General features: G+C 34.7%; 1 protein-coding gene across 4 annotated transcripts; it reads right to left on the bottom strand.

Moving 5' to 3' along the window:
• Window positions 1-9,133: 9,133 nt before the first annotated feature.
• LOC132643941 (probable LRR receptor-like serine/threonine-protein kinase At1g06840) lies at window positions 9,134-21,820 on the bottom strand. 4 transcript variants are annotated; one of them, XM_060360475.1, is made up of 21 exons: window positions 21,444-21,818; window positions 21,171-21,349; window positions 20,539-20,689; window positions 18,055-18,126; window positions 17,853-17,924; window positions 17,484-17,627; window positions 17,336-17,407; window positions 16,178-16,249; window positions 15,221-15,295; window positions 14,243-14,311; window positions 13,927-13,995; window positions 13,712-13,783; window positions 13,478-13,564; window positions 13,215-13,283; window positions 12,621-13,120; window positions 12,009-12,170; window positions 11,085-11,368; window positions 10,667-10,718; window positions 10,196-10,446; window positions 9,908-10,042; window positions 9,134-9,611 (listed from the first exon to the last, which is right to left on the bottom strand). In XM_060360475.1, exons 2-21 carry the CDS (start codon window positions 21,274-21,276, stop codon window positions 9,267-9,269), a joined length of 2,859 nt encoding a protein of 952 aa, XP_060216458.1. In that variant the 5' UTR covers window positions 21,277-21,349; window positions 21,444-21,818; the 3' UTR covers window positions 9,134-9,266. The 4 variants fall into 4 exon arrangements, with proteins under 4 accessions (XP_060216458.1, XP_060216460.1, XP_060216457.1 ...); XM_060360477.1 differs by having other exon boundaries at window positions 21,600-21,818; XM_060360474.1 differs by having other exon boundaries at window positions 21,505-21,817.
• Between the last annotated feature and the right edge of the window lie 4,517 nt (window positions 21,821-26,337).

Genomic DNA, 26,337 nt, shown 5'->3' with positions numbered 1-26,337 from the left:
AGCATTTGAAGATCAAAACTTTAGTCATATCAATTATCTTTCGAATGTCATTCGGAAACATATCAAACAGAACTTCGGACATCATAGATACGCATCAAAACCATATGAAACAACTTATGGAAATCAAGAACATTAGCCATCCTATTAGCTCTAAGAATAGGAATTTATTTGGAGTCATATACACATCGTCTGTTTATTTCATAAGGATCATGCCAAAAGAAAGAAAGGGTAAGCCTTACATACCTGTGCCACGCCTTATTAGCTACGCTTATTCGTCCAAACTTGTTAGTCTACATTCAAGAGAATTGACATAATCATTAGATTCATCGACATATACTTGTCTAAGTCTTTCAAATGAATTCATTTATATTCTACCGAAATTTCGGCAGCATTTCCCCTGTAAATACACCATCCCCAAGAATCTAACTCGGCCAAATCACCAACAACAAATCCGAGAATGCAACTCGGCCAATTTATCAACAATAATCCGAGAATTCCACTCGGCCACATTATTAACAATAATCCGAAATCTTCCAAACTTAGTAAGGACAATAACCACATTGTTTTCTTCCAACTCATGAACTACACCAACAATCTACATATTAACAACTTCGTCAATCAATTCAAAATACATTCTAACGTTAGTAATTTCTTTTACATAATTCGACAACACTTTTCTTATGTTCAATTCAATCACAACAACCAACTTACAACCATCCAAACTCAATAAAATCAACAGATTTCTCCCTTCCAAATTCATGCATTATACCCATAACTACACATTGACAACATTATTCCTACAAGTATAAGATTTCATGCTAGTGTCACATTAGCTCCTTCAATAATCCCACAATGATCACAACTTCATTTCAAACCATCAAATCTTCATTTTACATCATGGAATCCACAACACAACAATCAAACTACTAAATAAAAAAATCAATTCATCTCATCTTAGGAACATACCCTCATTCGGCCAACCCCTATGCACACATATTTCATGAATTTCATTCATTCCTCACTCTACAACATATACAAATCATCCATAACATATATAAAAGAAGGTTGAACTTTACCTTTCTCCATCCATCCTTTTTGCTCGGCTAGGGTTGAAATTGCACAAATAAATGATTTTATTGCTTCAACAACCTCTCCATGTTAATTAGGGCCTCCCAATTGCTTGGAATACTAGAAGAAATAATTTTTCTTGACCAAATTTTCCATGGCCGAATACCTTGTGTTTCTCTCTTTCAAGTTTCTTGAAATTTTTTTATGAAGAGTAAGTCTTGCTTGGTAAGCTCTCTCTCCCATATATATATATATATATATATATATATATACTAGATGGCCTAGGCCCGTGCTGCGCACGGGCCCAACACTTTAGACTATAGTGCATCTATGTGTATGTAGTTGTCTTTGAACAGTGATTATATATATATACACTATATATTATGTTCAAAACACGATTAATATAATATTATAGTTTCTGCTTCGTATCTAAAATTTTATTATATTAATATTTGCTACAAATACAAAATCGGCAAATTTATTAATATTTTTTCAAAGAGAAAACTTATTTAAAAGGAAACTATTTTCCTCTCTTTGAGATAAAAAAAATAGCAATATTTAAGCATCAGTTGATACTTTCAATTTTAATTCGATTAATTTAAAGGTGTAAAATACTTGTTATTTTTTATCAAATTTTGATTTGGATAATTCTAATTCAAATTATTAAATTAATTTTACATGTTTACAATGAAACAAAGTAGAAATTGATTTTCTATTTAAACGACGAAATACTATTTTTTAATTTTTGGTAAATATTCTCGGTTTAGCTCATTTTACTTGTCATGTTGTCTTTTGCATGTTTTTTTAAGAAAACGTCGATTAGAATTATAATTTGACTAATTTACCTTATTCATTAGTTAATCTCTATTTGATATATTTTTTTACGACATTAATCTCTTTTCACATTATTCTATCTTATTTTAAAATATAAATATTTTAAGTATATTTATTTTAGTGAACATTACAAATAAATGACATGGCGGAATAGCAAATACAACAGTTTAATATTTAGATTAGATCTCAGGCTAATATAAAAAAAGAAAGAAAACTGTATGGTTTAACTACTTAACCTTTTGAAGAAAAACGGTTTCATTTGCTCCCACTAATAGATTGATACGCGCGTGGCAATGAATCCATCATTATTGACTTAATGAGATACTTTGGAAATTAGTGTTTACTACGAATACAAAGTCTGCTTTTTTTTTTTACATTATTTGTTTTTAATATGGGGTTAACTTTTTTTTTATATTGCTTGATTTTGTTAATATGGGGTCCATTTTTTATATTGCTTGGTGTTGTTTAGTATGGGGCTCATCCTTTTGGACATTATTAGTTTGAACTATTTTTATGCATATAATATATATATATATATATATATATATATATATATATATATATATATATATATATATACATACTATGTTCAAAACACGATTAATATAACATTGTAGTTTGTGCTCCGTATCTAAAACTTTATTATATTAGTGTTTGCTACGAATACAAAGTCTGCACTTTTTTTTTTTGACATTGTTTGTTTTTTTAATATGGGATTCACTTTTTTTTTATATTGCTTGATTTTGTTAATATGGGATCCACTTCTTTTTTTCCCCATTAGTTTGGAGATAGTGGGTTCCGCTTTTTTTACTTTTTTTTTTAATGTTCAAAACACAATTAATATAACATTATACTTTGTGCACCGTATCTAAAACTTTATTATATTAGTGTTTGCTACGAATACAAAGTCTGCACGTTTTTTTTTTTTTTGACATTGTTTGTTTTTTTAATATGGGATTCACTTTTTTTTATATTGCTTGATTTTGTTAATATGGGGTCCACTTTTTTTTCCCCGTGAGTTTGGAGATGGTGGGTTCCACTTTTTTTACTTTTTTTTTTTTAATATTGGTTGGTTTGTGTTTAATATGGGGACCACACTTTTTTTTTTAATATTAGTTGGTTTGTGTTTAATATGTGGGCCCACAATTAACATTATAGTTTGTGCTCTGTATCTAAAACTTTATTATTAGTGTTTGCTACGAATACAAAGTCTGCACGTTTTTTTTTTGACATTGTTTATTTTTTTAATATGGGATTCACCTTTTTTATATTGCTTGATTTTGTTAATATGGGGCCCAGTTTTTTTTCCCCGTGAGTTTGGAGATGGTGGGTTCCACTTTTTTTACTTTTTTTTTTAATATTCAAAACACGATTAATATTACATTGTAGTTTGTGCTCCGTATCTAAAACTTTATTATATTAGTGTTTGCTACGAATACAAAGTCTGCTAGTGTTTCTTTTTTTACATTGTTTTTTTAATATGGGATTTACTTTTTTTTATATTGCTTGATTTTGTTAACATGGGGTCCACTTTTTTTTTCTCCGTGAGTTTGGAGATGATGGGTTCTACTTTTTTTTACCTTTTTGTTTTTTTTTTAATATTGGTTGGTTTGTGTTTAATATGTGGGCCCACAATTTTTTTTTCGGGCCCACAAACAGACGACAAAAAAGTGCCCTACTATGTTCAAAACACGATTAATATAACATTGTAGTTTGTGCTCCGTATCTAAAACTTTATTATGTTAGTGTTTGCTACGAATACAAAGTCTGCACGTTTTTTTTTTTTTGACATTGTTTGTTTTTTTAATATGGGATTCACTTTTTTTTTATATTGCCTGATTTTGTTAATATGGAGTCCACTTTTTTTCCCCGTGAGTTTGGAGATAGTGGGTTCCACTTTTTTTTTTTTTTTTTTTTTTAATGTTCAAAACACGATTAATATAACATTGTAGTTTGTGCTTCGTATATAAAACTTTATTATATTAGTGTTTGCTACGAATACAAAGTCTGCACGTTTTTTTTTTTTTTGACATTGTTTGTTTTTTTTAGTATGGGATTCACTTTTTTTTATATTGCTTGATTTTTTTAATATGGGGTCCACTTTTTTTCCCCTTGAGTTTGGAGATGGTGGGTTCCACTTTTTTTACTTTTTTTTTTTAATGTTCAAAACACGATTAATATAACATTGTAGTTTGTGCTTCGTATATAAAACTTTATTATATTAGTGTTTGCTACGAATACAAAGTCTGCACGTTTTTGTTTTTGACATTGTTTGTTTTTTTTAGTATGGGATTCACTTTTTTTTATATTGCTTGATTTTGTTAATATGGGGTCCACTTTTTTTCCCCTTGAGTTTGGAGATGGTGGGTTCCACTTTTTTTACTTTTTTTTTTTAATATTGGTTGGTTTGTGTTTAATATGTGGGCTCACAATTAACATTGTGGTTTGTGCTCCGTATCTAAAACTTTATTATATTAATGTTTGCTACGAATACAAAGTCTGCACGTTTTTGTTTTTTGACATTGTTTGTTTTTTTAATATGGGATTCACTTTTTTTTTTATATTGCTTGATTTTGTTAATATGGGGCCCAGTTTTTTCCCTGTGAGTTTGGAGATGGCGGGTTCCACTTTTTTTTACTTTTTTTTTTTAATGTTCAAAACACGATTAATATAACATTATAATTTGTGCTCCGTATCTAAAACTTTATTATATTAGTGTTTGCTACGAATACAAAGTCTGCACGTTTTTGTTTTTGACATTGTTTGTTTTTTTAGTATGGGACTCATTTTTTTTTATATTGTTTGATTTTGTTAATATGGGATCCACTTCTTTTTTTCCCCATTAGTTTGGAGATAGTGGGTTCCGCTTTTTTTACTTTTTTTTTTAATGTTCAAAACACAATTAATATAACATTATACTTTGTGCACCGTATCTAAAACTTTATTATATTAGTGTTTGCTACGAATACAAAGTCTGCACGTTTTTTTTTTTTTTGACATTGTTTGTTTTTTTAATATGGGATTCACTTTTTTTTATATTGCTTGATTTTGTTAATATGGGGTCCACTTTTTTTTCCCCGTGAGTTTGGAGATGGTGGGTTCCACTTTTTTTACTTTTTTTTTTTTAATATTGGTTGGTTTGTGTTTAATATGGGGACCACACTTTTTTTTTTAATATTAGTTGGTTTGTGTTTAATATGTGGGCCCACAATTAACATTATAGTTTGTGCTCTGTATCTAAAACTTTATTATTAGTGTTTGCTACGAATACAAAGTCTGCACGTTTTTTTTTTGACATTGTTTATTTTTTTAATATGGGATTCACCTTTTTTATATTGCTTGATTTTGTTAATATGGGGCCCAGTTTTTTTTCCCCGTGAGTTTGGAGATGGTGGGTTCCACTTTTTTTACTTTTTTTTTTAATATTCAAAACACGATTAATATTACATTGTAGTTTGTGCTCCGTATCTAAAACTTTATTATATTAGTGTTTGCTACGAATACAAAGTCTGCTAGTGTTTCTTTTTTTACATTGTTTTTTTAATATGGGATTTACTTTTTTTTATATTGCTTGATTTTGTTAACATGGGGTCCACTTTTTTTTTCTCCGTGAGTTTGGAGATGATGGGTTCTACTTTTTTTTACCTTTTTGTTTTTTTTTTAATATTGGTTGGTTTGTGTTTAATATGTGGGCCCACAATTTTTTTTTCGGGCCCACAAACAGACGACAAAAAAGTGCCCTACTATGTTCAAAACACGATTAATATAACATTGTAGTTTGTGCTCCGTATCTAAAACTTTATTATGTTAGTGTTTGCTACGAATACAAAGTCTGCACGTTTTTTTTTTTTTGACATTGTTTGTTTTTTTAATATGGGATTCACTTTTTTTTTATATTGCCTGATTTTGTTAATATGGAGTCCACTTTTTTTCCCCGTGAGTTTGGAGATAGTGGGTTCCACTTTTTTTTTTTTTTTTTTTTTTAATGTTCAAAACACGATTAATATAACATTGTAGTTTGTGCTTCGTATATAAAACTTTATTATATTAGTGTTTGCTACGAATACAAAGTCTGCACGTTTTTTTTTTTTTTTGACATTGTTTGTTTTTTTTAGTATGGGATTCACTTTTTTTTATATTGCTTGATTTTTTTAATATGGGGTCCACTTTTTTTCCCCTTGAGTTTGGAGATGGTGGGTTCCACTTTTTTTACTTTTTTTTTTTAATGTTCAAAACACGATTAATATAACATTGTAGTTTGTGCTTCGTATATAAAACTTTATTATATTAGTGTTTGCTACGAATACAAAGTCTGCACGTTTTTGTTTTTGACATTGTTTGTTTTTTTTAGTATGGGATTCACTTTTTTTTATATTGCTTGATTTTGTTAATATGGGGTCCACTTTTTTTCCCCTTGAGTTTGGAGATGGTGGGTTCCACTTTTTTTACTTTTTTTTTTTAATATTGGTTGGTTTGTGTTTAATATGTGGGCTCACAATTAACATTGTGGTTTGTGCTCCGTATCTAAAACTTTATTATATTAATGTTTGCTACGAATACAAAGTCTGCACGTTTTTGTTTTTTGACATTGTTTGTTTTTTTAATATGGGATTCACTTTTTTTTTTATATTGCTTGATTTTGTTAATATGGGGCCCAGTTTTTTCCCTGTGAGTTTGGAGATGGCGGGTTCCACTTTTTTTTACTTTTTTTTTTTAATGTTCAAAACACGATTAATATAACATTATAATTTGTGCTCCGTATCTAAAACTTTATTATATTAGTGTTTGCTACGAATACAAAGTCTGCACGTTTTTGTTTTTGACATTGTTTGTTTTTTTAGTATGGGACTCATTTTTTTTTATATTGTTTGATTTTGTTAATATGGGGTCCACATTTTTTTCCGTGAATTTGGAGATGGTGTGTTCTACTTTTTTTACTTTTTTTTTTTTTTTTTTAATATTGGTTGGTTTGTGTTTAATATGTGGGTCCACAATTTTTTTGGGCCCACAAACGGACGACGAAAAAGTGCACCATCCAGTGCTTCTAATATAGTAGAAACATAGCTCCTTCCAATACCATTTGAACACGTCTCTTTCTTGAAGTTTCTTAACTATTAAAATAAGATGACTAACTATTTTATTTTTGTCATCACTTTTTTTTTCTATATATATATATATATACACACACGGCCAAAGTGGCCTCCTTCAAGAATTTTTGCTTGAACATTTTGTGAAATTTCCGCTTTGCCCCTAGCCTTTCACAATATTACCATAAGTCACTTTGCGAATTTTCCTTTTTGCCCTTAGTCTTTCTCAATATTTTCACACTAATAATATTCATAAATAATATTCATAAACAACTTGTGCATTAAAATAATTTTTGAAAATGGTCTTGCCCTTAACTTACCACGACTATCTCGAAATATCCGAACGTACAAAATACGGGCTATAACATAAATTGATTGACTCCTCGAACTAAGACTCTTGTGCACATCTTTCAAACTAATATCATGATGTCATTCATTGAGGCTTCATTGTGAGTCGTAATTGTTTTGAGTGATGAATGTTGCTTGCAAACGTGGAGTGAGGGGTTGGTCTTTGTTAGAAGTATGTGTTTGTATTTACTTGCCAATACCATTGTAGACAATTTTGCTTTGTTATATGTAAGTGTTTGTGATGGTAGTGTGTGTTGTTTTAGTTGCTTGAGGACAAGGAAAAACTTTAAGTTGGGGTGTTGATGTGTTGTGGAATTACGGCACATTTGATATCTTTTACGTAGAGTTTTTATTGTTTTTAAGTGTGTTTTATGTTATTTTATTTGTTGTGTTGTATTTTGAGATAAAATGGCAAACACAAGGAAAGTTGCACAAAAAGCCCAGTTCTGAAGGATTTTGCGGGCCGTACACTTCATGTACGAACCGTACTTTACGGTGTAGAAAAAGGCTGAAGTGTTTGAAGTTTCGGTGATTCAGACTTCTGAAAACATGACTTATGGAAGAAATCCACAGACCATAAAACACATCTACGGGCCATAAACCTACTATGAGTCTTATCCATAACGAGGGACCATTAGAGGATCCAACTAAGGCAGAAATCTACGGACCATATTACTTGTTTATGTTCTGCAAAAGTTGGGGGTAAAAGAAACCCTAGAAATGAAGGAAATCCAGCTACGACAGCCAGCACATGGCCTTCGGACCATACCTCTCTTTCACGGTCCGTAGAAGTATCCGCCAAGGGCATTTTTATCACAAGTATTTCCTCATCCTAGACCATTATAAATTGTTTTTGTAGGGTTTTTGTGGGTCATCGTGTTGAGAATTTTAGACACAATATTCCATAGCATTGAATGCACTTTTCATTGGAGCTTTATGGGAGAATATTCCATCTTGTTATCATCTTCCATTCACGGTAAGCTTTTAGGGACTTTTTAATGCTTTGTTTTATACTTTTAAACATGAGTTGCTAAGTTTAAATACTAAGGTTGTGGACTCAACGATGTGTGTTATGTTAATGGGTGTTCTATTCATTTCTCATCCTTTATTGTTGGTTAGTGGTTGAAAACATTAGCCTATGCATTTTACTCTTTTTTTTACTTGGAAAAGTGAGTTAAGATTTGATAGAATTGAAAAACAATAACTCGGGGTGTTAACCCTCATATAATAGGCTCGCTTAAGAATAAGATGAGTTTACTTGACATAAATTGATCGATCATTCTTAATCAAACTATTTTGTATTTGGAAAAATCATAAAAAGGAAATACTTTCTGACTATTGTGCACACCATACAACGACCCATTAAAAATATATCATATTAACACCTATAACATTGCATTTCATTAACGGGAACACAACCTTGGCTTCTCATTCCAATTGATTAATCTTGAGTCAAAATAGCAATTAGACATACCAAATTCTTTTGCAACTTACCGGAATAGGATTACGACTAAAGTCAAGCATCACTATTAAAAGTAACCTTTTCACACTTTATTCCCTATGGGATTTGACCCAACCTTGTGGCGTTACTATATTTGACATCAATCGCCTTACGTCATTTAAGAGGTGTAATTTAAGCGTATCACTAGTGCATCTCAGTCACTTGTACAAGGTCAAATCTTGATTCTGACTGAAGAGAGTGGAAACAAAGAAAACATAACTATATTACTCCTATTCAATATTAACTATGTTGAATCTGACTTGACTAGTTCAATCAAGATATTCAAGCACAAAAATCACACATCAACTATGTTGGATGCCATACATAAATAATGTTACAAGCATGGGTATGTGTTAGAATATAGCGCCGTATGTTAAAGTAATATTTCCAGATATAATTGGCTGTACATAGGAGAAGAGGCTGAAATATCACCTAGGATGAATGGAGGGAACAACTCCACTAACAAGGTCACTACCAGATACATCAGCTGAAACATAAGGATATTTCATAGCTGAGGCTGAAGATGGAGTGCTGCTATCCTTTTCACTATCAGTGACCAGGGAATCTCTAATTATAGAGTCTGACTCGGGCATCATAAGCCGTATGTTCTCCAGTTCTCGAACCACTTCTGCCATTGATGGCCGAGCTTCTGTCTCTTCTTGGCAACATTTGAGAGCCAGATTTATGAATTTCTCTACACATTCTGAAGGATAAGATCCCATCTGATCATCAACGACATTGAATATCATACCAGAACGATATGCAAGGTTGACCTGTAGATATGTAGTACAACATATCCATGAGATCATAGAACAGGGACTGAATCATATCAAATTTAGCAAGTTTCTTTGAATTAGTTATTTTCGGGAAGAGGAAATCATAGCCCGTTTTGAAGGTGGAATTTGAACCAATAACCTTGATCTTATTCCTCAAATCCCCTATGTTTTAACACTTCCAAGATAATGAATCCTAGCCTTGTCTGGAGAATATGGAAATGTGTAGATGACAAAGGTATTTAGACAGAACATTTTCTACCCTACTCATGGACAGGGAAGCAATAAGACGGTACCTCCCTAACAATATTCTTGCCATGTGAAATTGGCTGCATTCCAGTGAGCAGCTCAAGGAATACAACACCAAGGCTGTAAACGTCACTCTTGTCTGTCAATTTATGAGTCAGGAAATACTCCGGGTCAAGGTATCCCTGCAGAGAACAGGCATTAGATTTACAAGTTTGTCACTTACTTTCGTCTACAGGATTCTCAAGTATATCAGAAGGTAGGGTGACAAATATAAACATCATATTAGAGAATGGTTTTGGTCAAAATAATATCTTTCTTGAACAATGAATGCTCACCGGAGTGCCCTTAACAACTGTTGATACATGAGCAGGCAGAGTCCCTTCAACATCTGGAACTGGAGCGAGCCGTGAAAGTCCAAAGTCAGCCACCTTCGCAACATATTTAGAGTCAAGCAGGATATTGCTTGCCTTGATATCTCGATGGAATATGGGAGGATCAGCCTCCGTGTGCAAGTAGAGTATGCCCTTAGCTGAACCCAAGGCAACTCTCAATCGCATAGCAAAACTTGGATGTTCTTTACATTTACCTGTCACGTCACAAGTTAATCCATTAAATCTCAGCTGATATGGTGAAAGACTTGATTTCTGCTAGTGCTTTTTCCCCAAAGCAATCCCCTAAGATAACTAGCAGAAAATTTGATTTTTGATCAGTTTATCATTTGCATGCTTAAATGTTGCTTTACTTATCAAAATGAAGTGCTAAAAATAAATGGAGGCAAGAATAATGTGAATTATATAGTTATTTACCAGATAGGTAGTCTCTCAGAGTACCATTCGGCATAAATTCGTATACCAGCATCTGCAGGTAAAGCACAATATTGACAAAATGTTCAAATTTGGGGATTCAAAAGAAAGAAAGGCATGTGTAGGTAGAAAGAAGATGAAAAAGAAAAACACCCATACTCGGCCAGAGGCGAAATAATATCAGCTATCACAACATTAAAGTAGTCCATCAATTATTTGCTAGCTCAAAATCATCTCTTAGATCTGTATCCCTTTGGTAATCTTTATGCGTGTGGGTGCATGTGTGTGTAGGATCGGTGTAAGAAAGATCATCTTTTCCTTCCAGCATAAAAAACCAATCTTTTGGTTTCACTAAACTCAGCGTACTCCTCCATTTGATATTTGTTCATGATGATAAGACAATTGAAGTAATAAGGTGTACCTGCTCTCCTTCTTCGCCACAATATCCAAGCAAAGACACAAGGTTTCGGTGATGTAGCCTAGATAGTAGTTCAATTTCTGTAAGAAACTCCTTTTGGCCCTGTAATGATCCCTCTTGAGCTCGTTTAATGGCTACAGCTGTCCCATCAGCTAAAGTACCTCTATAAACTTTTCCATACCCTCCTTGTCCAACAAGGCTGGAGTTGTTAAAATTTTTGGTCGCCAGTGTCAATTCTTCAAAATTGAACTCCTTAACACCATCAATTTTGACAGAGATTCTCGACACTGCAAAATAAGGACGCGGACTTAGCTTTAGTTTGAGACAGTATACTATAATCTCAACCTTCATGGCATCAGAGTTGAGATTGAGGTTAACCTAACTTGCAGGCCTAAAAGCAATATGTGTTATTCAAATGCGAACTAGTTGATTAATATGCAAGATAAGATATGCTAACAAGAGATGATTATGCTGTTGATCAGTAAGCTCATGAACTAGGCCAACTTTCTAGATGAAAGAGAAGATCTTGTTCCCAAGGATATTTACAAATGAAAACTCTTGCTGGATCTAACATCTCATATTTCTTCGCAGAGATGACATGCTTATTATCATACTCTTTGAAATTGCAGTATTTTCAACTGGAGACTGTATCTTCATCGTTCTAAATATAATTTGTCACTGTATCTTCATCATTCTATATAAACATGTTTATATATAATTCAATGTTTCTTTCAGTTTCATGATTACTGTATCTTGGTAAAAAGTGTAATCCAAGTGGTAAAGACGTATGAGAATATATAGTCTTCAATGATCCAAAATGCGACAATTGCAGAAAGCAACAGAACATAAAAGGTCCTAAATTAAAATGAAAAAAGAAAGGATGACTTCGAATACCAACTTCAAGATCAGTAACTGTAGTATACTCACATAGGCTCCGTTTTGAACCGGCACGGTGGTGCTTCTTCATATGCAATCTCAATATGACAAGTGATACAAATGCCGATATTGTGACTGAACCAGCAATTACCCCTAGTATGATGCCAGCAAGAGCTCCCTTGCTAATACCAGATGATGAGGGAGGGGGGATGACTGCAAAAGAACAATAAACACGACATATCACAACGACACAAATATGATATGATATCTATTGTTGTCTTCCATAATTGCAATAAGGATTGGTAAGCCACCAAATTCAGTCTGGCCCAACAATTTTAAGGCATCATAAAAGGAGATCACACCAACAAAAACAGAAGTACGAGAAGAACCAAGAGATACACCAAATTATTTACTCGTCAAAATAAGTTTACGTAGTCAAGTTATATATATCTTGTACTGACAAAGGCAAGAGAACAGATTCAATCATGCTAAAGATTATTGAAAGTTCACTTGTAGCAAACTAGTGTCAGTTAAGAGAAAATCATAGAAAACAAAAATCAGATACATATCTGAAGAAAGTAAAGCAATCAAGAGGTGGAGGGATTAATTCCTCTCCAGCGACTACTCCTTGGAACTATGTTTAATTAAAGGAGGCATACATACATTCTCTATAATCTGCAAGCAGGGTGAAATTTAGAAGTTCATAAGGCCCAAAAAGATCATTATCAGGAATCAGCCATCCAGTGAACATGCTCCGGAGTCTTAGGACCTCACTTTTATTGAACAAATGAGAGCTGCTATTATCAACATAGATGGGGAAAATCCTCAAGTACATCCTCACCCGAGGACCAGCTTCCAATGCAAATGTATTAATGTGTAATTGAGATAGATTTAGCTTAAGACCAAACATGATATACCACTGAAACTTATCCACATATGATCGAAAATCCCGAAATCCAGGACTCTTCAGCCTGTATCCTACAAGCAGAGGTAGAGCACAAAAGCAAGTAGGATATGGCAGGGCATATTCATAGGGTGGAGGACACGCCAAAGGAGGACAATCTGTGTTGTTTGCCAATTGCACGGTACCACCGGCATCTCCATTGTAAGGTCCGCAAAAATTGATTAATATAGAATTTGAACACAATGGATTTCCTTCAAGACTAGAAGAAAAATAATATGAGAATGTAAAATGTTCACATTGTATCTTTAAACGAAGAGGAATTATTGAAGATGGCGATTATGACAAAAACAAACCTAACATTGACATTTTGTGGGACAACCAGAGTTCCTGAGATATTCAAAAGCTTATTGTTCCGCAAATCCCTGCAGTATTGCAGCAGATACATCTTAACTACAGTCGTACTGATCACAAAGTATGGAGTTATCAAAAGACTAGACAGATAGGAAAAATTAAAACTTAGGGTAGCAAAAAGGAACATGCTGTTATGGGAACAAATCTTTTGTTTTCATGATAAATTTAGAAGCAAATGTGGATCTCCCCAAATTTCAGTTCTTACATGATAAGTGTCTCCGTTGCGTTGAATGTCCTATTTTGCCAAATTATTGATGGAACAGAACCGCTTAATGAATTGTTTTCTAGTGACCTGAGCAGCAGAATAAAGTAATAAATTAATGACATTTGGAGCGAGCTATTTATGTTGTTGAATGGTAAACGACTAACAAAATTATTTAATAAAAGACCGGTCTCTAGAGTAAAACAAATGATAAAGAGCAGAGGAAATAATGCTCACAATTTCTGCAAATGAGGAAGGCTTGAAAAGTTTGAAGGAATAGTTCCGTTGAGATTGTTGTATGACAGATCACTGCCACAAGCAGAAGTAAGATATTGCTTCAGTAAATAACAGATCAACAGTATCATAGACCGGACAATATCATTTACGGAAGTAGTAGCTAGATAATAATATCTCATTATAAAGCTTACAGAAAAACTGGATCAAGCTCTTACATTGTCGTCATATTGTCACTAAGCTTGTCCGACGGGATGGATCCACTTAGCTGGTTAAGGCTGAGATCTCTGAAATATGAAATTAATTAATTAGAATATTCATAGTTGTAAAAGCAAGTAATGACCAAAAAGGGTATTTAAGTTCGATAATGATCTTAAGTGATGCCGCTGTTAGCCTAAAGCAAAGAACCTGTGTTCCCTCGAGTGATTCCTGATTATTAGCATTTGATTTCTCCATGGAAACAGCATTGTAATGTAAAAAGAGTATAAATGCCCTTATAGTGTGCACAGACATAGAACCTGGGATAATTCTTACATGTAAGTAAGGTTCTGTATGTTGCCCATATTTGGAACCGGTCCCTGTAAGCTACAGTTCCTCAGACTCCTGGAAGAATGGAAAAGAAGAATCACTTCAAATTAATATAAGATCTCAGGAATAGTACTAATTTCAATGCGAGGTTTTCACTACTTTCTTGAAACAAATGAGGTTTTTACTACTTCGAAACAAATGAAGCATGAGAAAGCAAAAATACTCGCTTACAATCAGGAAGATGAAAAAATATAAGCTACTGAAATTGTAAAAATAATCAGTGGTTCCAGAGTATCTGATCTTAAAAGTTTTTAGCTTGATATATGTAAGCTTTACAGGTGAGTAAATTATCTCTTGTCGTATTTGCTTCATGTTACTTGTAACTACTATTTGAGGTTATGATAAATTAATGTTTTCTTCTTTCTTAGTTTTCTCATCCTGTTCTTCAGTCCCCTTTTGTTTTCTTTTGATTGGTAACTTCAGCGTAATTCCACTGGTTGCTTCAAATAATGGCTATTCCTTTGCTGCCGAATAGTAACAAGGTGAACCTCCATTGGAAGAATCTCCAACAGGAAATCACAATCAACTTTGAATCATTGTTCTAATGACAAAATTAACTTGAAATTATAGGTTATATACTGCATTACTTCTATATTTGAAGATAATATGCTTTATCATTCATTTATGCTAGCAATTCTATAATAACTTAAATAGGAGTTCTAACCATATCAAAGATTCTACATGTATATTCGTATACACCCAATGCAGTCTTCTGAACCCATAGTAGATATAAAAAAAACATGAAAACTAATGTTGATAGAAAAGTGTTTAAACAGTTATGCCTATTCGCAAGAAGATTATATAAGAGCTGTGACACAAATCTTTTGATGTTATGGTTCATGCACCCCTGGACATAAATAATAAGTTCTATCATCATGCCATAAATTCTAATTCAACACAAACAAGAGATTTTAATGGACTTACAGTTTCAACAAACGTGACATATTCCCATATGAATCGGGTATCTGACTTCCTTCAAAGTTGTTATTATCAAGCTGACTACAAAATAAGAGTAAAATCAATTATGAGAAGTGTCTGTTTAGGGAATAAAAGGAAGTTATAGCAGAAAGAACAGATATTGAGACAGTAAAAGAACTTGTCAGAGAGAATAAACAAAAACAGATATGTACATAGACAGCTCTACAAAGGATTAGTCCATTTTATGAGCTGCATCCCTTTAATGTCAAATCTCCATTAGAACTAACATGTATACACAACATGACATTTCTTATCTATAGAAAAATCTTATAGGTGAATAGGTGATAACTATGCCCAGAAAATTGATTCAACTTCATACTATTTATTGCTGATCTTTTATTCATTATGAGCGCTAATCTTTTCTACCCGAAATAAACAGTTCTCAACTGGTTCCTTGATAAATAAAGCCTCACTAACAATAACCAGAACTTTTTCATCATTTGCTAGTACCATAAAATCTTTTGATTGGCTGAAAGTCATGAAGGTTCTCTATTGCAGTGTCAGCATACTATTCCAGTGGCAACTCTCAAGATTGTTATTTCTTTATTGACTTTACCAAGTTTTTCTTTAGCAGAGATCGAAAAGCTAAATCTAATATATCCTGTCTTTACACTTCGAACATACTTTAGCAATTTAGTATTTCCATCTGTGTGCATCAAGAATAGTCTTATGTGATGAACGTCACACTTCTTAATCAATAGCCACTTCAACAAACAAAGCTTGAGCTAAGGATCTGTAGGTGTTTGACAATTTACGTCACCTTTCCCCAAACTCATCATGAGGGAAACCTCTTCCACAATCAAGAGAAAAGTACCGCAGCACCAAAGTTATCACCAATGAAAAGGTATTATCGTATCAGTAATCCAAATAGTATTTTACACATAGCAAAGAAAGATGGCATACAGTATGCGCAAATTTGGAATTTGAGCAAGCTCTGGTGGAAGGTAACCCGATAAGTTGTTATTATCAAGCAGCCTGGAAAATGGAAGAAAAGGGTAATAAGTCCTTTATAATGCAAAACACACCTCTAAATAATATTTATCAAATTAAATAGATAAAAGGCACATGACAATTGCAAGGTAAGGTTGCGTAGAATAGACCCGACGTGGTCAGAACCTTTGTGGACCTCACATATAACGGGAGCTTAGTGCACCAGGCTACCCTTTTATAAAATTCATCAACACCACACTACATTCTAAGGTTAACAAGTCATCTTTATCTAACCTATCCAAAAAAAGTCATTTCTAATATTCTATGTACAATATTAGTGGTGCAATAATTGATATTAATAAGGCCTTTGCATCATGGTAATCAAGGTTTGATTTCAGCTGAATATTTCTAGCTGATCTTTTTGGTCTCAACTTATGCTGTATTTATCAAATGAATACAGACTTCTTTGGTGATAACACAGAAGCAGTCATTCAGTAAGAGTGAACGGGTGTTTTAATTCCTCAAAAAGAAAGAAAGGACGAGTTCCTTGCAAATAGTAAGAAGAGATAGATATAATCATTTAGTACCCTCCTTTTCCTTGAACAAACAAAGAGTAAGCTATGAGAGACAGAGGCGGTTCCAGGATTTTAATGTTATGGGTTCCACCTTTATGTTCTTAGCAATGAACCCCTTACACTTCTGAAATTATGCGTTCAGAATCTAATATTTATTGAAAATTTTGTGATTGTTTACATATATATTCATATTCCGTGTTGAAAACGCTGGGTTCAGTTGAACCCGGTAAAAATACTCTCCATCAGCCACTGATGAGAGACAAAGAAATCCTTTTATTTTTCCTGATAGGAATGGACTCTGTATTTTTTCTTCCAGGTAAATGTATTTCATTTATAAGCATGGCCAAATTGGCCGTATCAAGGAGTATAGCAAAAGGTAAAGAATCCAAGACGAAAGGACTCTGTATGTTTTTTTTTTTTTTGAGAATGATGAAAGGACTCTATATGTATCATTCATATAAGCAACATTTCTAGTTAAGCATTGAGAAACATCTCAATTCACACCACCAGGACTGTGCAGGCACTAAAAACGTCAAAGAATCTTATTGACACTTACAAGTGAAGTAGCTTTGGAAGTTTAGATAGCTCCGGTGGAATTTGTCCACTAATCGAATTGTTATTCATGTGGCTGGACAGAAAAACAAAATCACATTATGGAAAATACATATCAGTAAATAAGAAATGACAAATCTGAAAACTCTTACAAATGTTCTGCTTTGTCCAAATTCGCAATTGATACAGGTAAGGGCCCTGATATGCGATTTTGATCAATTTGTATCCTGTTCAAGTTGGGAAGATAACCAAGCTCTTCAGGCAAAGAACCGGTCAATTTATTTCCATTTAGAAGCCTGAAACCATAAAATAAAAATGAAAAAATATATAGGTAACAACCAAAGAAAATTATTAGGTAGCTAGATGTAATATTTCCTGAATATATATACGTGGGAATTGTCCCAATCCACAGATATTCGCTCATTCTCCATGGGGAGAACCTCAAGGAAGAGTGAACAACAAAAAAGAGGCCATAATTTCAGTAAAAAGAAAGGGATAGTAAAAAAGAAGTTTAAACTTACAATAGTTCAAGTGTTTTGATATTTCCTATCTCCTTTGGGATTGTCCCGCTAATTGCATTCCACATTACATCCCTTTTAGGAAACAAAAAGTTGCAGAAAAAGTAAGGACGGGAAAAAAATACATTGTAAAGAAACTATTACTGAAAAAAATTTGCAAAGCAGAAACCTCTCAGAAGAGAGGTTGTTAAGTATCCAGACTTACAATATTTTCATGTAAGATAAGCGACCAAGCTCCGGTGACAAATTTCCTGACAGATTCATATCCAGTAATTCCCTGTTAAGAGGAGAAACTCAAGGACTTATCACATTGCAGATTATTGAAACATATAGGTCACGGGTGAAGTTAAAGGGGAGCCTTGGAGCAACGGTAAAGTTGTCTCTGTGTGACCTATAGGTCACGGGTTCGAGCTGTGGAAGCAGCCACTAATGCTTGCATTAGGGTAGGGTGTCTACATCACACCCCTTAGGGTGCGGTCCTTCCACGGACCCTGCTAACGGGGATGCTTTGTGCACCGGGCTGCCCTTTTACTCTTTTAGTCTACTGGAATGTCATCAATCTCCAGAATCATCGTCCATCACTTGTTTCAAGAAACATTAAAATGTTTGTAAACCTCATAACAACCAAAGCATCTCAGGTCAAGAATTAAAACTTCAGACACTAAAATTTATGTGAGACTATCATCTTTCTACGCAGAAAAAGTTTGTAAAATCACAAAGTATCCGAAGTCTGTGCTCCATCTAGACAACCAGAATCCTATAAGGTAAGAGGGCTTCTCAATTATAGTATCTACACTTCGAAGCTTCCTTCCAACTATTGAAAATTAGCTAGTACGCACATCCCAATCATATTTTTATTAATTCATTTACAAATGTAGAACTTGTTGGAAATTTTGGAGAGAACGAGAACTCTCAATCTCTCGAATTCTGTTGAAGAGAATCGGAGGAAATGATTCCTTTTTCCTCCACTCAACTTGCTTCCTTAAAACGGCTATAGTGCCTAGGAATTAATAGGTATTCTTCTAACATGTACCTAGTCTAGTATTATCATATTTTAATTCGAGACTTTTCTTTTTTCTAGTTCATGAATAAAACTATGCATATATCTTTAGCATTAATTTCTTATTAAATGAACTAGGTAAATTCATGTACTTGAGATGAATCTAGTTTATTTTTTCAACACCCCCTTTTAAAATTGATTCATCACTCCTAAAAAATGTTTTGGTAAGTCAAGGCATCCACAACTTGATCTTGTTACTTCAAAAACTCAAGCTCATTCTTTCTTAGATCTTCCTCTACCTCGTCCATGTCCACCGCTTCTTTTACGCTAGCAGCACTTTTCATCTTTCTTCTTCAAGAAAACCAATGTTTGCAAAGCTTGTTTAATTGATTCTTGTTACGGATCATTTCATTTTTCTTTATGGACTTGCAAAGGTCAGCAAGCTCATCAAGTCAAATAGATAGTCTCTATGTTGACAATATAATCTATTTGTTTTACACCCCTCATAAAAACTTTGATGCAATGATCTGTTAATTTAAACCCCCGTGACCTTGTTGAAGTCAAGTCAATTTTATGCCAAAATATGCATCCTAGACAATAGGTGCTTGATGACTTTGGAGTCCATGGTACACCAAGTAGATAACAAGGCCAATTGGGAGATTTCTCCCAATTCTTCAGGAAATCTCCTATTCTCAAATTCAAGCATGTGATATGATGAGACTCGTACAAGATAGCACCAAGCTCATGTGTAGACCCGCATAGCATGAATTAACCTACAGCAGGAATGCAGGATGATGTGCAGGCTCCTCGGTTTAGATCCTTGAAAAGGAGTGATATGAGATAGTGGGATGCTCAATAGATTTTCACTAGCCATAATTTCTACTTTCAGCTATCTGAATACGAGTCTGAAGCAACTTCTGAGGTCTCCTCTTGGGACCAAAGTGTGAATTTGAGACATAACATGATGGCTTCACTTTCCCTCAATCATTACTTTCGTGTTATTAAATCAATTTAAATTCTCCAAGTTCAGTTCCGATGCCTTGTCTTTACTTATATCTGTAGGATCCAAAATAGAACCAAAAAAGTTATGCCACCTACTAGATGAGGCAAATTGGAATAGACTTATTTAGAATGGTTTACAGTGATGATATCAATCACGCTGGTATCTACAGTTATGCCAGGATCCGATAGGTCATGAACTTTTGTATCAAATATGTTGACAATTCTCCATTCATGTCCTCCAGAACTATGTGGCGCATTCTAAGTCTCGTTCAGGAGCTCCGCCCCTCCTTCAATTAAAGCTTGACCCCTTTCTCTAATCCCCCTCCTTTGCTTTGTTAACATTGAGTCTATGCAAAAGTGGTTTATATGCTTGCTTTACCTACTTGACCAATTAGAGTGAACTTCTTTTAGTGTGAGATAGCAACTAACTACCAGGGAACAGAGAGATTCAACTACCATACCCCAATTCAGCAAAAGATTTGGAAGCAAGTAAGAAAGGCAAAACGACCTAAATTCAGAAGAATAAACAATGTGATATACATTATTGAGAACCAAATTAGAGAGAGCACATTTATTCTGAAGCAATCCATAGATTTAGAACTGTGTTGGAAAAGTTAAGCATGTTGAGAACATCGAAGCTCTTGATCCAGGAGTAAGAAGTAGTCTCAAGTATGATAAAGGTCTTACAGTTCTCGAACATGAAGATAGCCATCCTTGTTTGTTTCATTGTAGCACAGAACCCCAGTCCAATTTGACATACATGGATCTCCTCTCCTCCAATTACTGAGATTCCCATTTGGATCAACCAAACTTTTCTTGATGGCACGCAATGCTTTTACTGCACATAAATTCATAAGTGACCATCCTTCTCGTGTCAAAGTAAGAAGAACTGCAGCATTATAAAAACTTCTGCACTTGGATATCTATAGCACTTCCCAGCTACATAAGGGCACTTGCTTTGGATTGCGAAATTCTGATAGCCCTTTTGTAGTTCAGTTATATACCTCTTTACACTATTAAAGCTGTTCGGAAATCCCGCCCCCTCACCCCAGCATCATATATCTAACAGAAAGAAAAAAGAAAGGTCCCCCGCCAAGCAAGAAAATATCGAAAACAAATAAATTCGGTACATCAACAGCTTCTTCCTTACTACTGGGTCTAACAAATTACTAGACCTTGGACAATCATTAAATAATGTTATCTAGTAATAATTTTACAAATTATGTAATCCAATAGAATCAACCTTAAATGGGCACTCAGCTAAGGCTGTAGAAGTAAAGATAATCAGTGTGGTAACAATGAAAAGATTCAAAGATTACCTTCATCTGGATGAGTAACTTGGCTATCTGCCCCAGTAAATAGCAGAGACCAACAAACACATAGAACCAAGGTGATCCCCATAAGAGAAAGCTTAGAACCAGACATCGCAGAAATTACTAATTTCCCAAGATTTTAAGAAAAGCACAAACGAAAAGACTATGATTTCAGCCCCTTCTCCCTGATAGAGTAAAAACAAAACCCCATTTAGCAAAGTGTTAGAAACAAATTACAACAACTAAAGAAACATTATTTTTTGGGTATTGAGTAATCACCAAAAGTAATCTAAAAAGGACAAGTTTGAATTGTATTTTTGAATTGTATTTATTAACTTACTACAGTGGGTGTAAGTAGAGAAATGACGAGAAAAATGGGATTGGTTAATTGTTGGTAAAGACAGGAACCAAAAAGTAAGACATGGAAATGCTGACTTGGTCACCATTGGAGGTGGTAGATAAAGAAGCATGATGGAATGGCTGATGAGAGCAGCAGCCAACCCCAATAATTTCTTTCCCTTTCACTTCTGCTGTTTTTAAAATATTGAAAGCTTCAACTAATGCAGGCTCAGGAATATTGACTTTTTGAAAGGGTAGGTGCTCTGCAGCAATCATATGTATGACAGCAAAACAAATGAGAAAGTAATTCTTTATAAAAAATAAAAAATAAAAAATTATATGCTGCTACATTAGTTGAGTCAAAAGGGTATCTACGCGTTTCGCATTCGGAAACTCTACAGCAGCATATTGAAGAGCAGAAAAGACTTACGGCCGTTCCACTTAGCTTAAAAAAAAAGCAGATAAGTTCATGCTTATTTTAAGCACAAAATAACTTATAAGTTGGTCAGTTAAACACTCAAAAAAGCTAAAAATAACTTATAAGCTATTTTCGATAACTTATAAGCCAATCCAAACGGGCACTCACATAAAAATAAAATATTGTGAATAGTCAGGTGGACACAAAATCAGGTTACTTAATCATACTCCCATTCAATTTGTTTGTCTGATTTTTAATTAACACGAATTTAAAAAAGTAAAGAAGGTTTTATAATTTTATAATTTTAAATTAATGATATATAGAATGTACCAAAATTTCATTTAGGTGGATTTCGTATGGAGGCCAAAATTTCATTTAGGTGGGTTTCGTATGGAGGCCAAAATTTCATTTAGGTGTGTTCCGTATGGAGGAAAATATTTTATTCACGCAAAGTGTTTTCCGAAAAATTTCTTCGAAAATAAATGAATTTCGTACTTATTTTCTCATGTCCGGTTGGTTAGTAAAAAATATTTTTCGAAGCCAATGGTGTAAAAAGCCAAAAAAAAAAAAAATAATAATAACTTCTTTTAAATTATTCTTTTGGAGGAGTGGCTTGAATGGTTGGGGTGGGGGTAGGGGTGGTGTGGTGTGGTGAGAAGGGGTGGTGGGGGTGGTTGGGCTTTGGTGGGGTGGGTTGTTGGGGGGTTGGGTGGTGGTGGTGGGTGGAGTGGGGTGGGGGTGAGTTCTAGGGTAGGAAGGAGACAAATATGAATTGCTATTTGTGGAACTTGTTTTCCCTACTTACTTTAGGAAAGTCATTTTCCTTATTTTTAAAAAAACTTGTTTTCCTAAAGAAAATATTTTGATCAACCGAACATGAGAAAATCGAAAAATGTTTTCCTCCATACCGAACACGCACTTAATCTAGTGATCTTAAACATGCTATGTGAAAAGTTCGAAGTAAAGGATTGCAAAAATAAGAAAGAGACATTCTATTTTAAACTAAAAAGGAAAGTAAGACGAACAAATTGAAATGCATAGAGTATTTATTAAGTAAATTGAGATTAAATTCACATGAATTAACCATGGTTAGATGTTTAAAGTAAAGATTGTTATTATTAGTTTGCTTTAAATATGAATGTAATTAGTTTTTTTTTTTTTAATGGCAGAACATTCAGAGGATCTAAGACTGGATTTGAAGGTTATTCCAATTTTTCACGAAAATTCAAATTACTTTCACATTTGTTTGGGAGCAGAAATGTTACACCCCGTACTTGTGTACGTTAAGTTTCTTCATGATTTGGTTGCTATAGATTCGGAAAGCGGAACTATTTTCGAGGATATGTGAGGTTAGACGTGTTCATCTTGAGTATACGAGGGTTTAAGTTCATGTTTGGCAAGTGTTGGAAGGATTAGAGGATGAACAAATCGAAGAGAATACATTTCGTCGAAATTTGATATTGAGGGGAAAAATATAGACCCTATCTTGAGAAATACGAACCATACTTGGAAATACGGTCCATACTTCTCTTGGCAGAGAGGTCAAATTTAATGAGGGGAATTACGGCCCAAAAATACGGACCGATATATATATATATATATATATAAATATATATACGGCCAGTATCTTGGATCGCAATATATATACAGCCAGTATTTTCTGGCTGTATTTTTAAGTCGGTTCCAGCTCTGTTCTGTTATATGTTTCATGTACCCCTCATTTTATCTTATTTTCTCCACTTCCCCTGATCTTCAACCTTCGAGAAAAACCTCTCCAACAATATCTAATCAATTCCTAAGAAAAATCAAGGATCAAAAGAGAAGATCAAGTGTTTAAAGGTTCTAAAGTGATTATGGAAGCTTGTTCCTCCTCTTGGTAGGGGTTTTGGAGGACACTTCAAGGTGAATCTATTACATCCCATGTTTTCATGCGTTGGAAAGCGTGCAAGTTAAATGACAGTAACGGAAGCGAGGTTATCCCTCAAGCTTATAGGTGGTTAGAGTAGTGGTACAGATGTATCGTAAGGATTAGAATTAAACCAATCGAAGAAAATATGCTTCGTTGAGGTTCGAAATTTATTTGAATGAAATACGGTCCAAGCTATAACATCCCGTATTTTTGGACTAGGAAATTGAACCATCCAATATGAATAAATTTACCCGAGCCCGAAAGATTTGGTCATATTCAAGTATGCAAATAAAGAGATCGGTGTATAAGAGGATGAGGTCCTGAAATGATTTAGGACTTAAAAGTATAATGACGGTGATTGGAAATTATGCGTGATTGCCCTTCTATTCATGGTAGAGGTAGGACCCAGCCTTCAGGGTCACTAGCCAGATCTTCATCTTCCATGCGCCCTATGGGGCCAGGTTCACATGGGCCAGTCGGCCATGGTAGAGGCAGAGGAAGAGTTCCCAGTTCTAGCGGTCCTCAGCACCGTGTTTATGCTTTGGCTGGACGCCAAGATCTCGAGTCTTCTCCTGACGTGGTCACAGGTATATTATTGGTATTCTCTCATGATGTATATGCTTTGATTGATCTGGGCTCCACATTGTCATATGTTACTCCATATATTGCGGGTCGATTTAGGGTCGAACCAGAGTCGATCAAACCTTTTGAGGTGTCTACACCCGTTGGTGAATCGGTAATAGCTAGTCGAGTATATAGAAATTGCATAGTTTTGATTTGTGACCGTCGTACTATAGTTGACTTGCATGAGCTAAAGATGGTAGACTTTGATGTCATTATGGGCATGGATTGGTTGGCCTCTTGCTATGCCAATGTTGATTGTAGAATGAAGATGGTTCGTTTCCAATTTCCAGGAGAACTTGTTTTAGAATGGAAGGGGAATACGGCGTCACCAAAAGGTAGGTTTATTTCCTATCTAAAGGCAAGGAAAATGATCACAAAGGGATGTATCTATCACTTAGTTCGGGTTCAAGATGTGGAAGCTGAATCGCCAACTCTTCAGTCAGTCCCCGTAGTACGTGAGTTTCCGGACGTGTTCCCGGAAGAACTTACAGGCCTTCCTCCCTAGCGGGAGATCGATTTTGCTATTGATGTGTTACCAGACACTAAGCCTATATCTATTCCTCCCTAAAGAATGGCACCCGTAGAATTGAAAGAGTTGAAGGAGCAATTGAAGGATTTGCTTGATAAAGGCTTCATTAGGCCTAGTTCATCCCCGTGGGGAGCACCCGTATTGTTCGTCCGAAAGAAAGAAGGCTCATTGAGAATGTGCATTGATTACCGACAATTGAATAATGTGACAATTAAGAACAAGTATCCTCTTCCGAGAATTGATGACTTATTTGATCAATTGCAAGGTGCCAAGTGGTTTTCAAAGATTGATTTGAGGTCCGGGTATCATCAAGTGAGAGTTAGGGAGAAAGATATCCCTAAGACAGCCTTTAGAACAAGATATGGTCATTTTGAGTTCCGGGTGATGTCATTTGGGCTAACTAATGCGCCGGCGGGCATTTATGGATCTGATGAATAATGTGTTCAAGGCTTTTCTGGATTTATTTGTGATCATATTTATCGACGACATCTTGTATATTCTAGATCCGAGACAGAACATGCGAATCATTTGCGTACTGTCCTCGGAGTCCTTTGAACCCGGGAGTTGTTTGCAAAGTTTTCCAAATGCAAGTTTTGGTTGAACTCAGTGGCATTTCTGGGGCATATTGTAGCAGCCGATGGTATTTGAGTGGATAGTCAAAAGATTGAGGCCGTGAAGACCTGGTCAAGGCCCACAACTCCGACGGAGGTTCGTAGCTTTCTGGGCTTAGCAGGTTATTACAGGATATTCGCTGAGGGTTTTTCTTCTATTTCTGCACCACTCACAAAGTTGACCTAGAAATCGGCAAAGTTTCAATGGACAGATACTTGTGAACGTAGCTTCCAAGAGTTAAAAAATAGGTTGACTTCCGCCCCAGTCTTGACACTTCCAGAGGGATTGGAAGGATATGTTGTTTATTGCAATGCTTCTGGTGTTGGGTCAGACTGTGTATTGATGCAACATGGTAAAGTGATTGCGTATGCTTCAAGGCAATTGTGGAAACATGAGCGGAATTATTCGACCCATGATCTAGAATTGGCCGCAGTGGTTCATGCGTTAAAGATATGGAGATATTATTTATATGGTGTCCATGTGGATATCTACACAGATCATAAGAGTCTTCAGTACATCTTCAAGCAGAAAGAGTTGAATTTGCGGCAACGACGATGGTTGGAATTGCTAAAGGATTATGATGTCGATATTTTGTATCACCCTGGAAAGGCAAATGTTGTAGTTGATGCTCTTAGCCGCAGATCTATGGGAAGTTTATGTGATGTATGACCAGAGAGAAGAGAAATGGCTCATGAGCTCCAACAGTTAGCTAGCCTAGGAGTTCGAGTAGTGGACTCAGGTA

This window comes from Lycium barbarum, chromosome 6, assembly GCF_019175385.1.
Source record: "Lycium barbarum isolate Lr01 chromosome 6, ASM1917538v2, whole genome shotgun sequence".
In the NCBI taxonomy this organism is placed as follows: Eukaryota; Viridiplantae; Streptophyta; class Magnoliopsida; order Solanales; family Solanaceae; genus Lycium; species Lycium barbarum.
Note: the sequence above shows the minus strand (reverse complement) of the source record. Positions and strands in the feature narration are given on the sequence as shown.

Coding starts and splice junctions, on each gene's coding strand:
- LOC132643941 (XM_060360475.1), bottom strand. CDS start 21,276: ATGTCTGGTTCTAAGCTTTCTCTTATGGGGATCACCTTGGTTCTATGT. Junction 17,628..17,852: donor ATCAAAACACTTGAACTATT/GTAAGTTTAAAC, acceptor TTATGGTTTCAG/GCTTCTAAATGGAAATAAAT. Junction 13,784..13,926: donor AGTGACAATATGACGACAAT/GTAAGAGCTTGA, acceptor TGCTTGTGGCAG/TGATCTGTCATACAACAATC.